At 47.7% G+C, this 13,714-nt stretch overlaps 1 protein-coding gene across 2 annotated transcripts; it reads left to right on the forward strand.

The window, feature by feature from the left end:
- Positions 1–404: 404 nt before the first annotated feature.
- Positions 405–13,146, forward strand: CCL25 (C-C motif chemokine ligand 25). 2 transcript variants are annotated; one of them, XM_038772997.1, is made up of 6 exons: positions 405–483; positions 3,557–3,645; positions 5,153–5,270; positions 8,559–8,671; positions 9,918–10,004; positions 12,624–13,146. In XM_038772997.1, the coding sequence occupies exons 2-6, from the start codon at positions 3,585–3,587 to the stop codon at positions 12,680–12,682; spliced, it is 438 nt and encodes a 145-aa protein (XP_038628925.1). In that variant the 5' UTR covers positions 405–483; positions 3,557–3,584; the 3' UTR covers positions 12,683–13,146. The 2 variants fall into 2 exon arrangements, with proteins under 2 accessions (XP_038628925.1, XP_038628926.1); XM_038772998.1 differs by having other exon boundaries at positions 9,921–10,004.
- Positions 13,147–13,714: the final 568 nt, after the last annotated feature.

Raw genomic sequence — 13,714 nt, forward strand, 5'->3', positions numbered from 1 at the left:
TGTGGACAGGGAGTGTGTCTACTGACTCAGTTGTATTGTACTCTCCCAAGTGCTTAGTACAGTGCTCCTCACACAGAAAGCACTCAATAAATACTATTGACTGACTAAAAATGAAAAACAACTGAAGAATTCAAAGTCCTGGAAAGGGAGATGTGTCCAATTTATTATTTATTGATCCCCTACTGTGCACAGGACACTGTCCTAGGTACCTACTGTGTACAGAGTGCTGTCCTGGGTGTTTGGGAGGCCACAATAAGAGTACAAGATACAGTCCATAGATTTCTCCATGTGGCTTATTTTCTGTTTTATGTAAACATTGACCTGCATTAGCAAAGGCTATTAGGGAGGGTTAGGGAGGGATAGAGGTTGGGAGGGAAGGGACTGCTATATATAAACAGGAGCAGCAGGGCTGGCCACTCAAGACCTGCAGGACAAAGCTCCAGCCAGCACACAACTCCACAAGCTGCAACACAACTGAATAAGGTAAGCCGATCTGTAAGGCCTTTGTTCTTTTTGCTGATGAATCTGTCTGGCTTCTGCTCTCCCTGCTGATGCCTGCTCGAATCTTCCCAGACCAGTGTATTTTTTTTTATGGTATTTGTTAAGCACTTACTATGTGCCAGGCACAGTTCATTCATTCATTCAATCGTACTTGCTGAGCGCTTACTGTGTGCACAGCACTGTACTAAGCGCTTGGGAAGTACAAGTTGGCAACATATAGAGACAGTCCCTAACCAACAATGGGCTCACAGTGCGCTGCAGTAGATACAAGGTAATCAGTCAGGTTGGAAGCAGTCTATGTCACACATGGGGCTCACAGTCTATTTCCCCATTTTTTACAGATGAGCGAACTGAGGCCCAGAGAAGTGCAGTGACTTGCCCAAGGTCACAAAGCAGACAAGTGGTGGAGCAGGACTAGAACTCAGGTCCTTCTGACTTCCATGCCCATGCTCTACCTACTACACCATGCTGCACACGTGGCTCAATGGAAAGAGCATGGGCTTTGGAGTCAGAGGTCATGGGTTCAAATCCCAGCTCTGCCAATTGTCAGCTGTGTGACCTTGGGCAAGTCACTTATTCTAATCCTGGCTCCATCACTTGCCAGTTGTGTGACTTTGGATATGTCACTTCACTTCTCTGTGCCTCAGGATCCTCATCTGTAAAATGGGGGTTCAATACCTGTTGTCCTTCCTATTTAGCCCCCTGAGCTGTGAACCCCATGTGGGACAGGGACTCTGTCTGACCTGATTATCCTGTAACTGCTCCAACAATTAATACAGTGCTTGGTGCAGAGTTATCGCTTAAATTCATTCAATCGTATTTATTGAGTGCTTACTGTGTGCAGAGCACTGTACTAAGCGCTTATATGCCACCATTATTATATCTATCTACCCCACAGTGTGGTTGTGAAGGCAAAAATGAGCTAATTAATGTGACAGCACTTTGGGAATAAAAATACTATAGGAATCCAAGATAAAATACCTCATGAGGTTCCTTGAGGCAGTGATTTCTAAACTGAGTTGGAAAGTGAAACTTGGTCTATACCAGGGTGATAATGGCAATGAAGCATAGTGTCTCAGCTAGCCAACTCGCAGTTCCCCTCTTTGCTCTATTGAGAGTAGAAGTGAACAGTAATTTTTTTTTTTCAGGGCCCAGGAGGGACTGATTGGATCAGTGTATACCCACCAAAAACTTTAGGCCTCCAGAGATAATGATGATGATGATAATGATAATAATTATGGTATTTATTAAGCACTTAGTATTTACCAATCGCTGGGGTAGATCCAAGTTAATCAGGTCAGATGTGATCCCTGCCCTCAAGGGGCTGATGGTCTGGTAGGGGCAGGAATGAAAATAAACTCCAAAAGACTGGAACTCAATTCTGGTGAAACATAAATGACTGGAACAGCTGTTTCTCTGTGAAAATTGTTTTGCCATGACAGTAGGCTGCTGTGCCCTGCTGCTCTAGCCACCTGGAGCTGGGCTGAGGAAGGGCTGTGGGGCTTGGGCCCACGCCCAGTCCCTGCCCTGGCTGTCTCTTATGGCCACCCCAGCTTCTAAGAGTAGGTCTTTTCTTGGCTGTTTCTCTCCTCCCCTACCCCCCGGAACCCCTGATTGCTTTCACTCTTAGATGAGGGAAAGAAGACACACATACTCTCTCTCTCTCTCTCTCTCTCTCACCGGAGAGAGGGGCAGAAGGAGGAGAGGACAGCACCTTGCTTTTGAGGGGCTGAAAAGACTCTCAAACACTTACTAAGCCTCCCATTCCTCTTCTCCCACTCCCTCTGCATCACCCTGACTTGCTCCCTTTATTCATACACCCTCCCAGCCCCGGAGCACTTATGCACGTATCTATAATTTATTTATATTAATGTCTGTCTCCCCCTCTAAGCTGTAAGATCGTTGTGGACAGGGAATGTGTGTGTTTATTGTTATATGTACTCTCCCAAGTGCTTAGTACAGTGCTCTGCACACTGTAAGTGCTCAATATATAATATTGAAGGAATGAATGCTAAGTCACTCTGAGTATCATACTGACCGCTGGTTTACCAAAGGGGAAAGGGCAAGGTGGTATCTGCTGTGGCTGTGGAGGTCTCAGAGCTGTTCTGTTCTGCGATCACAAGTTGCACCCATTCTCCCTTGAGGCCAGGGAAAAGAGTGTGGATGGCTTTGTGCAAACCCTCACCACTACAGCCAAAACTAATCAAGTCCGTGTCTTGCTGATGGAAGAGCCCACCTTTTCCCTCTTCACCACTGGTGTCTGAGCAATGCTCATCATTCATTCAATCATATTTATTGAGCACTTACTGTGTGCAGAGCACTGTACTAAGCGCTTGGGAAGTACAAGTTGGCAACATATAGAGACGGTCCCTACCCAACAGCGGGCTTGCAGTCTATAAGGGGGAGACAGACAACAAAACAAAACATGTAGACAGGTGTCAAGTCCTCAGAACAAATAGAATTAAAGCTAAATGCACATCACATCAACTCATCATTCAAAGGGCAAGGAACCAGAAAAGATGCCTGACTCTACTTTGAGAAGCAGTGTGGCTCAGTGGAAAGAGCATGGGCTTTGGAGTCAGAGGTCATGGGTTCAAATTCCGGCTCTGCCAATTGTCAGCTGTGTGACTTTGGGCAAGTCACTTAACTTCTCTGTGCCTCAGTTACTTCATCTGTAAAATGGGGATTAAGACTGTGAGTCCCCTATGGGACAACCTGATCACCTTTTAACCTCCCTAGCGCTTAGAACAGTGCTTTGCACATAGTAAGTGCTTAATAAATGCCATTATTATTATTATTATTACTTTCATAGGCACTTGCTCATGGATGCAGTCTCGCTGTCAGCAAGCTCATCTTTGAGCTGAAGGTCAGCTCTATTTAATGGTGGAGAACGTTGGGCAAGAATACCCAAGCCAAAGTAATATCATACGAAGTAATACAGAGTCTACTCGAACAACAGAAACCCTAGGTCCTCTCACCTTCTGAAAGGAACAGTCAGAGACATTGGCTGAAATTTTCAGTGCCCTCTGAGAATCAATTCTGCTTCTGGTTGCAGGTGGGCAAAGACGAACCAGTCTGGCACGATGAAATTCCAGGTCCTCATTTTGCTGATAGTGGCTTATTTCCACATTGGGAACACCCAAGGTATGGTGCTGCTTTCCCTTTTCCCACCCTTTAGGCCTTAGTCACCTGAGTCTTAGAGAAGCAGCGTGGCTCAGTGGAAAGAGTCCGGGCTTTGGAGTCAGAGGTCATGGGTTCAAATCCCGGCTCAGCCAATTATCAGCCATGTGACTTTGGGCAAGTCACTTAACTTCTCTGTGCCTCAGTTACCTCATCTGTAAAATGGAGATAAAGACTGTGAACCCCTCGTGGGACAACCTGATCACCTTGTAACCTCCCCAGCGCTTAGAACAGTTCTTTGCACATAGTAAGCGCTTAATAAATGCCATCATTATTATTTATTATTATTTATTTTGAGTAGTCCCTCCGGCTCAATTTCCAGAAGCAGATGACCCCTTGTGGGAACCGCAGTAACAGCAGCCCGGGATTGATTTCACTTTCAGAGGGTCCCTCCTTCCACCCCCTGTTTTTCCTCATGCCTAACCTAAATCCCTCCTGCTGCATCAAACCAACCCCCACGGCCCACTGGGAGACCAGGCATGGGGGAAACGGGTGACTACTCTGTCATGGCCGTGCTGCAACAAAGGGCAACAATGGGAGCCCGGGGAGAGACCGGAGATCTGGGTTTATATAATCTGCTGGCTTTCTGGGTGTAACCATCCCCTGAGCCTGCCCTTTGGCTGGGAGTCAGTTGAGCCTGGTTACTAAGAGCAGGGTGGGGCAGGGGGTAACAGAGGGAGCACCTGCTAACGAAGCCCCGTCCCCTGGATTTTCCCATCAGGTAGTTACTGATTAGTGGGATCAAAAGTGTCAGAACAACTGCAGTAGCTTGCTGTATCTCACACCTTTGATCTCCCAGCACTGCCACAGTGGGGTGGTGGATGAGGGTGCAGTTTTGAAGTCTGGCAGGAGCTCACCCAGTTTTGATTCTACCTGAGTCTTGTAACCTGATTGGCCAAACAGGAATCATTCAAAGGGCAAACCTGGGGCCTCGAGCCCTGGATGAGCCAGTGCATTCAGTCCATCCATCAGTAGTATTTATTGAGCGCTTACTGTGTGCAGAGCACTATACTGAACGCTTGGGAACATTGCAGAAAGCTAGCAGCCTGTCAGACGCTGATCGATCTGCCCATGCTTTCTGGGATCGGACCATGATGATTTCTAGACAGTGAGCCCATTGTTGGGTAGGGACCGTCTGTATACGTTGCGGACTTGTACTTCCCAAGCACTTAGTACAGTCCTTTTCCCAGCTGGGGTTCATTAGTCTAAGTAGTAGGGAGAACAGCTACTGAATCCCCATTTTACAGTTGAGGAAACTGAGGCACTGAGAAATTGTGATTTGATGATGTGGCAGAGCTGGGATTGGAACCCAGGTCCTCTGACTTCCAAGCCCATGCTTTTTCCACTAGGCCATTCTTCTTCCTGCCAAATACGATAATAATAATAATAATAATAACAACAACAACAACAATAATAATAATAATAACTTTCAACCTACTTTCCACCTGAGCTCTGCATTTGTCTCCGGCAGGTTCCTATGAAGATTGCTGCCTGTCTTACCACACAAAGATCAGTCGCCGCATGCTGCCACATATAAGGCGGTACACTATCCAGCGGGTGAATGGGAGCTGCAACTTGCATGCGGTGATGTAAGCAGAGCACCACCCTTTTCCTCCACCACCCCAAGTCCTGGTCCTGCTTGACACATACCATAGCAGAGCTGGTGGGATGGGAGCCCAATCTGAGCTGGTTGGCCGGGAACGGTCTGTGTGAGGGCAGAGGCAGCTGAACCAAAGGGACAGGGGCACAAGGGCAAGAGGAAGTGTTGGAGGTGTTGGCCAGGCAAAGCCAATTAGGCTGGATTCAATCCATAGCATTTATTAAATATTTATTAACTGTGTCCAGAGCACTGTACTGAGCCCTTGGGAGAGTACAGTTAGAGTTAGTAGACACAGTCTTTACCCTCAAGGACGTTACCATCTAGCAAGGAAGGTGAACGCTACGGTCATTTACAGACAGGAGGAAGAAGAAAACGGGGAGCTGTGCTTAAGTGCCGAATTGTACTTTCCAAGTACAGTGCTCTGCAAACAGTAAGTGCTCAATAAATACGATGGAATGAGTGAATGAGTCTAAGATATGCACAGGAACCCCTGAAGTGCTGAGCTGGGGCTCCTCTATCTTTTCCCAGACTCTGAGGTATGGGAGTGTGGGCAGGGACAGGCATCCTTTCATGCCTTTTTTACAAATGAAGAGACTGAGGCTTAGTGAGAACCAGAGACTTTTCCAGGTCACACAGCATGTTGGTGATGGGCCTGACCAGGGACCCCGATCAGTCAGTTGTATTTATTGAGCGCTTACTGTGTGCAGAGCACTGTACTAAGTGTTTGAGAGAGTACAATATAAATAATGTACATTCCCTTAAGTACTTAGTACAGTGCTCTGCGCACAGTAAACGCTCAATAAATACGATTGAATGAATGAATGAATTCCCTGCCCAAAACAAGCTTACAGTCAAGAGGGTCTAGCTCAGTGCCACTATCTTGCTACATTAAGGGCTTACATTGTTGTCTCAGAAACGGATGGACACCACCAACTGGCATGCCCAACCCATGGACGGCAGAAGACTTTTTCAAGAAATGTCCAAACACAAACTCCCTTCACTATACCTGTCCCACCTTTTCTTTTCCTTCAGTGACCCTCCTCCTAGTCCTTTGTCTCCCCCTCCATTGCCCTCAGTGGGTTCTTTCTTGGGGCTCCCAGCCTGTACTGCCGCCCCCTGGGCCCCTGCCATTTCATGGATTAGTTCCCAAGAGAGACAAACGTATAATGAACATCATCCCATGGGCAGTGCCATTCCTGGTTGAGATGCACAGTTCATCCAGCCCAGTGTTTGGTCTCCATGACAACAAGCTTATTGGAGGAATTGTGTGATGGTTAGGAATGGGCCTTCTGACATGGAGGAACAACCAAGAATAGGATAGATCAGCAGGTTAGGTTGGTTTCTGTGTTAGAATAGACTAAAAATATTAGGACCCCAGCCTGGAAAGTCGAAGACTGAGAGGAGACTTGATTGAAATTGACCAAAGAATAATGGGTGTGGATAAGGCCAATCCAGAATTGCCCTTCCCCAAATTCCATAGTACCAGGGTAGGACGAGGGGACACCCAATGAAGCTTAAGGGTGATAGGTTCAGAATAAATAAAATAATATTAACTGTGGTTTTGGTTAAGTGCTTATTTTGTACCAGGCACTGTACTAACCACTGGGAGAGATACAAGATAATCAGTATGACCACATAATCCCTGTCCCAGACCTGGTCTCTAATTCTGGCCACTCCCTGTGTCTGCTTTGTGACCTTGGGCAAGTCACTTATCCTCCCTGTGCCTCAGTTACTTCATCTGTAAAATGGGGATTCAATACCTGTTCTCCCTCCTACTTAGATTGTTAGCCCCATATGGGTGCTGATTATCTTGCATCTACCCCAGTGCTGAATACAGAGCTTGGCACATAGTAAGCACTTTACGAATACCATTATTATTATTAGCCTAGCAGTCCAAGGGGGGGAAGGAGAACAAGTATTGAATCCCCATTTTCCAGATGTAGAAACTGAGGCCCAGGGAAGTGAAGTGATTTTGCCCAAGGTCACACAGCAGGCGATGGCAGAGCTAGGTTTAGCCAGTCAGTCAGTTAGTCAATCGTATTTATTGGGTGCTTACTGTGCACAGAGCCCTGTATTAAGTGCTTGGGAGAGTACATAGAACCCATGTCCTCTGACTCCCAAGCCTGTGCTCTTCCTACTAGGCAATACTGCTTCTCTTTCTTACAAAGATAGTGGGATGGAGGTGAAGGGCACAGGAGGGAGCATGTGAAATTTTTGCCCACAGGAAGTCTTGCAGTTGAATAGATTAGCTGGTCCCCATCCCCCTGCATCTTACCTCCTTCCCGTCCCCACAGCACCTGTATATATGTATATATGTTTGTACATATTTATTACTCTATTTATTTTACTTGTACATATCTATTCTATTTATTTTATTTTGTTAGTATGTTTGGTTTTGTTCTCTGTCTCCCCCTTTTAGACTGTGAGCCCACTGTTGGGTAGGGACTGTCTCTATGTGTTGTCAACTTGTACTTCCCAAGCGCTTAGTACAGTGCTCTGCACACAGTAAGTGCTCAATAAATATGATTGATTGATTGATTGACTTGGGCACATCCAGGGACAAGTGGTCCATGCTCCCCCTTCTAGACTGTGAGCCTGTTGTTGGGTAGGGACCGTCTCTATATGTTGCCAACTTGTACTTCCCAGGCGCTTAGTACAGTGCTTTGCACACAGTAAGCTCTCAATAAATATGATTGAATGAATGAATAAATGAATGAATGCTGGCTTGCTGGTGGGCAAGTCAGGGATGTGGAGGGCAAATTTAGGGCACTGGAAGTTTAGTCCTTATTTACAAAGATGGATATTCAGGAGGGCAGTCAGGACATGATTTCTCCAAGAATGCTGTTTCCATGGAGATAAAACCCTGGGCTGGACAGACCATGGATCTGATCCAGCAATGGCATATGCGTGGGCTGGTTTTCATCTGTCACTTTTATCTGTTATAACTATTCATGGATCTATCACCCAAGGGTGTTTTTAACCCTTCTCAAATCTTCTAATATCCCTAACTTTTCTCTCTAGTAACCCATCCTCAACCTCTTGCTCAGAACTCTATCCAAACCTCTGCCAGGTTTCCTCAGGACAGGAGCAACTTGACAAAATTTTCCAGCAGGGAAGCTCCAGCTCCCCACTCAATCCCAGAGGCCTCCCTGGACCTCTTGAACAGAGACAAGTCCTTGGGACTCTCAGATACAGGGGCAGCAGAAGAGACTTCTTGTCTCCAGGTCACCCACAGTCTGGTGTTTCCCACAATGACCTGCATCTCTGATTGTCTCAGCTTTCACTTGCGGAGGACTAAAGTACTTCTCTGCGGCAACCCTCAGGAGGAATGGGTGAAATTGGCAAAGAAAAGAGTGGATGAGAGGTCCAGGCACTCAAAGAAACTCCAAGGTGAGTAAGGACTGTCACAGCTCCTGGGGCCTGAATCTGTCCTGGCCAAGGCATTTTTATGGACTTCAAGCATCTGCCAACCACTTTGTCCACCTCTTCAGCCCCAGAGTGTTCTGTGAGAGCCATGTCTTCACTGTCCCCCAAACCTGCTCTGGAACAGGATTTTTCTAAGGAGCATGTACCATGCTTTGTACTACCAGAAGGCCAGAAGTCAGAAGGTTGTGGGTTCTAATTCCAGCTCTGCCACTTATCTGCTGTGTGAACTTGGGCAGGTCACTTCACTTCTCTGCACCTCGGTTACCTCATCTGTAAAATGGGGATTGAGACTGTGAGCCCCCCTTCTAGACTTTGAGCCCGTTGTTGAGTAGGGACCGTCCCTATATGTTGCCAACTTGTACTTTCCAAGCACTTAGTACAGTGCTCTGCACACAGTAAGTGCTCAATAAATACAATTGAATGAATGAGTGAATGAATGAATGAACAGGGATTGGGTCCAACCTGATTTGCTTGTATCCACCCCAGCGCTTGGTACAGTGTCTGGCACACAGTAAGCGCTTAACATATCATAATTATTACTATTAATTATTATTACCCTTAGACTTTTCAGTGCTGCCTATGGAATGACCATATCTGAAATCCTAACCTTGATTTCAGCCCCAACCAAACCCTATTCCTGCCCTTGCCTTACCCCTAGCCTGAACCCTAACTTGAACCCTAGTCTAAACTCCACCCTTCACGAGCCTCATTTTTGACTGAAGTTGTTGGGTTGCTAATTTCAATTTACAGAACTGTTGACAATTGGGATCTGTGGACAATCAGACTTAAGGCATTTGGTTTTGGCATCCTGGGGGGCCTCAGCTGAGATGGTCGACTGACTGATTTACTGAGGCATCCCTGCTGCTTCCCTCTTTCTTTTTCTCTTATGGTATTTGTTAAACACTTACTATGTATCAGGCACCTTTCTAAGCACTGGTGTAGATACAAAGTAATCAGGTTGGATACAGTCCATGTCCCACATGGGGCTCACAGTCTTAATCCCCATTTTGCAGATGAGGTAACTGAGGCCCAGAGAAGTGAATTGACCTGCCCAGCAGATATGTGGCAGAGCCGGGATTAAAACCCAGGTCCTTCTGATTCCCCGGCCTGTGCCCTATCCACTAGGCCACACTGTTTCTCTAAGCTTCCCTCAACTCTTCTCTTGCACTTCCAATGGTCCAAATCAACTGATGGCCACTTTGTCTCTCAGCAGGAGTGACCATGACCAGATTGCCTCATCCTCGTGCCACGCTTCACTTTTCCACCACTCTACAGAGTTCCTCCCAGTGGGGGCAGGGTGAGTAGTGAGCTCCCTAAAGGGATCTACTGGGGAAGCAGTAGATCCAGAGGCTTCCCCCTTGACCAGGGCAGAGAGCTCAGGCAGGATTCAAGGGAGTCTGGCAGGTGAAATACGGCCTGGGCAATACGTACCTAGAAGCCAGAAGCCAGCTAGGAAATCGGTGGGGCTACTTAATGATCGTGGGGCAAAAGGTAACCTTGGGAATGGATTCTTTAGTTCGGCCATTACTGAGGAAGACATTAAAGGATTCTCGCATCCAACCTGTTTTCAAAGCAGATTGGTCAGAGGAATTAGATCACACTGTAGTGACCACACAAGATATTTTAGACCAAATAGAGATCCAAGATGCAGACAAACTATGGGGATCAGATGACTCCTACTTTAAAGTTCTGAAGGAACTCCTGGCAAAAGTGTGCGACATGGCCACTGAAACAGAGGACTGGAAAATCACCAATGTGGCTCCCATCTAGAAGAATGTTTCTGGTGGTGATTCTGGAAGTGTCTAGATCGGTGAGTGCCACTGCTCTGACTGGCCAACTAGGGGAATAGATAACTCAGTACAGACTCAGAGGGTGCTCAGATAAATGCAGCCTGGGGAGGAAAGACTGCATGGGGCCTGCAGGGGGAAATCAGTCCTCGTCAATCTGCTGGAGCCCTGTGACGGGATGGAAGAAAAACAAGGGTCTGACACACTTAATGTTTTCCAAAACTCTTTGACAAGGTTCCACCTCAAAGGCTTCTGCAGAACCTGAGTAGTCACGGGATTGGAGCGATCATTCTGTTCCGGACAGGAAATGGGCCCAAAGACCAGAAACTGTGTTGGGGGAGGGGGATGAAAGGCTACTTTTCAGGGTGGACTGTGAAGAGTGGGGTGCCCCCGTGGGACCTGCTTGGCTCACACCTTCATAACTGATGAGGCAGGGGGAGTGTGCAGTGCAATCTCCCCGGGGGCAGGGACATTTAGCTCTTTGGCACAGAGAACCGCAGGGCTGACAGGGACAAAATGCAGGTGTTGTTCACAGAGCCAAGTGAGGAGCCGAACGGGGCCGGGGAGCTTTGTTGTGAGCAAGTGCCAGGTGATGCTGCCGGAGAATAATAATAATGATGATGATGGTATCTTACTATGTGCAAAGCACTGTTCTAAGCACTGGGGGGGGATACAAGGTGATCAGATTGTCTCACCTGGGGCTCATAGTCTCAATTCCCATTTTAAAGATGAGGTAACTGAGGCTCAGAGAAGTTAAGTGATTTGCCCAAGGTCACACAGCAGACATGTGGTGGAGCTGGGATTAGAACCCATGACCTCTGACTCCCAAGCCCGTGCTCTTTCCACTGAGCCCACGTGAACTACAACTGCTGGATATTGGACTCGTAGCAACCAGTTCTGACTCTGGAGGGGGATCTCAGAGCTGTGGTTGACTGCCCATTCAAACCATCTGCCCAGTGGGTGGCAGCAGCCACAGAGGCTGGCTTGGTGCTGGGTACCACTGGGAAGGAGGTAGAAGCCAAGTCATGGGGCACAGTTTGGCCCCTGGATAAAACCTCAGCCTGTTCTTACCTGGAACGGCACCAGCAGGGGGGAGGTCAGAACAGAGTGGGAGTAGGGACCGAAGAGGCCAACTAAGATGGCCTGGGGGGGTGGAGCAACTTCTGTGGAAGGAGAGACTGAAAAGATTCAGCCTCTTCAGTCTGGGAAGATGCAGGGTAATAGAAAGGGCATGTTTGAAACTTACAAAATCATGAAGGATGTGGACAAGGACATACAAAATTTTTATTCACCAATCCCACAGCACCAAGGTGCTGCCAGGGTGGACCTTGCGTCTTTGACCTTGGGGTGGTCCACTGAAGCTTGAGGGTGGTGGGGTCAGAGTGAACAAAAGGAAACATATGCAATTTATTCCCACAGGAAATGGTGCAGTCAAAAGTCTCAACCATTTCAAGAGAGGTTGGACAGATTTGGCGTAGAGTAGGCCCTAATGGATGACTAGAGGAGAAATTGGGATGTGGAAGGAAGAGGTAGGGGTGTTGGATGGTCCATCCCTAACCATAGGAATGGCTGTCCAGGAGGGCAACCAACCCACAGTTCCTCCAAGCCAGCTGCTGTCCCTGTTGGAAAGAAAACCCTGGGCTGGATTAGACTGTGGGTCTGACCCAGGAATGGTAGTGCCCATGGGTTTAATCATAATGCTATTATAATTATGCCATTTGTTAAGTGCTTTCTATGTGTCAATCACTGTTCTAGGCACTGGGGTATATACATGGTAATCAGGTTGGACACAGTCCTGGTACCCCATGTAGCTCACAGTCTTAATCCCCATTTTACAGATGAGGGAATTAGGCAAAGGGAAGGTAAGTGATCTGCCCAAGGTCACACAGCCAAAACTGGTAGACAATGCCACTGGTCATGGGAGCTGTGGTAGGACTGGGGATGAGGCAGCAGAGGGCCAGGGGGGTGGGAGGACAGGAAGCCCCTTAGAAACAGTGAGTGGGGTGGAGGCCTTAAGCGTGGGGCATGGGCAAAGATGGCAGGGGCCGGGCTAGAATTCCAAGATCTCCCACACCTTGCCTTTCCCCACGGACACCAATGACATCTCCGGGTCCAATTTACTTTTCAAGGTAGCAATCCAGGAAGGGGAGCTCTTGGGGACTCAGCAGTCAACATGGACCCCAGGTGAAAATGGAGCTGCAGTACCACTGTTTCTGACCTAATGTCACTTTCCACACGATTGTAAATGTCTTCCAAGAAAAGGTCTGCCACACACACTGGATTAGTCAGTTTATGCTATACCATATTGTCCCCTATAGATGGCAAGAAGGGACTGTCTGGAAAAACTCACCTACTCTTGTGTTCTGGGAATTGGCATCCTGGACCAACTGGGACCCCCAATTGGAAATCATCCCCCTCCCCATCCCTACCTCAAGGAGGAGGTTTCAGGGAGAGAGATTCAGGCCTCCCACTAAGCCTGGAGCCAGAGGCACCGCAGAGGGTATGGAGGATGTGACTTTGCCATAGGAGTGGGAGCAGCTGTACACTTTGAAACTCCAAGGTGGGTGCAGCCCCTTTTGGCAAACACTGAGAGAGGAGAAGACCTGGGCTCACTCCTCCGAGGGCTGGGAGCCTGACTGGGGCGGGGGGGGGGGGGGGGACTGGAGGACCTTTGCACCCAGATGAACAAGGAGACCCTAAAACACCTAATCGGAAAAAAAATCTAGTATTTACCTAGGTCCTTAGCCTACCAGATTTCTCTGGTTGGGATGGTCCCGTAGGTCCTGGATGCAGAGCAGGATTACTGACAGATGTTACAGGAGTGGAGGGGTGGGAGAAGGGAAGCAGAAGATAAAAAATGAGTTTTCATTTACACTGGGAGGTTCCCACAGCTGGGAGCGTGAAGAGGTGGATGGTGCCTTACAATTATTTCCGCCTTCTCTTTGGTTCAATATGGTACTTGTCAGGCATAAGGATTCCGGCAGGCTGATCTCTGGTTTGTGTGAAGGGGTTTGGGGTTTAATTTCCATGGGTTTTCTAATTTTTTTTGTAAGTTTGATAAATAAACTTATATAAACTGTTCTTATATATATGGAAAAAAATGTGTTGTGTCTCTGTCCCTCTCACTCACTGCTCCAACCCACCCCCAATTGCAAGCCGTGTACAGCTGTGTCTAGTTGGGTGGGGGCCCAGATAGCTCCAGGGGGCACCCGAAGGCTGA

Source organism: Tachyglossus aculeatus, chromosome X1 (assembly GCF_015852505.1).
Source record: "Tachyglossus aculeatus isolate mTacAcu1 chromosome X1, mTacAcu1.pri, whole genome shotgun sequence".
In the NCBI taxonomy this organism is placed as follows: domain Eukaryota; kingdom Metazoa; phylum Chordata; class Mammalia; order Monotremata; family Tachyglossidae; genus Tachyglossus; species Tachyglossus aculeatus.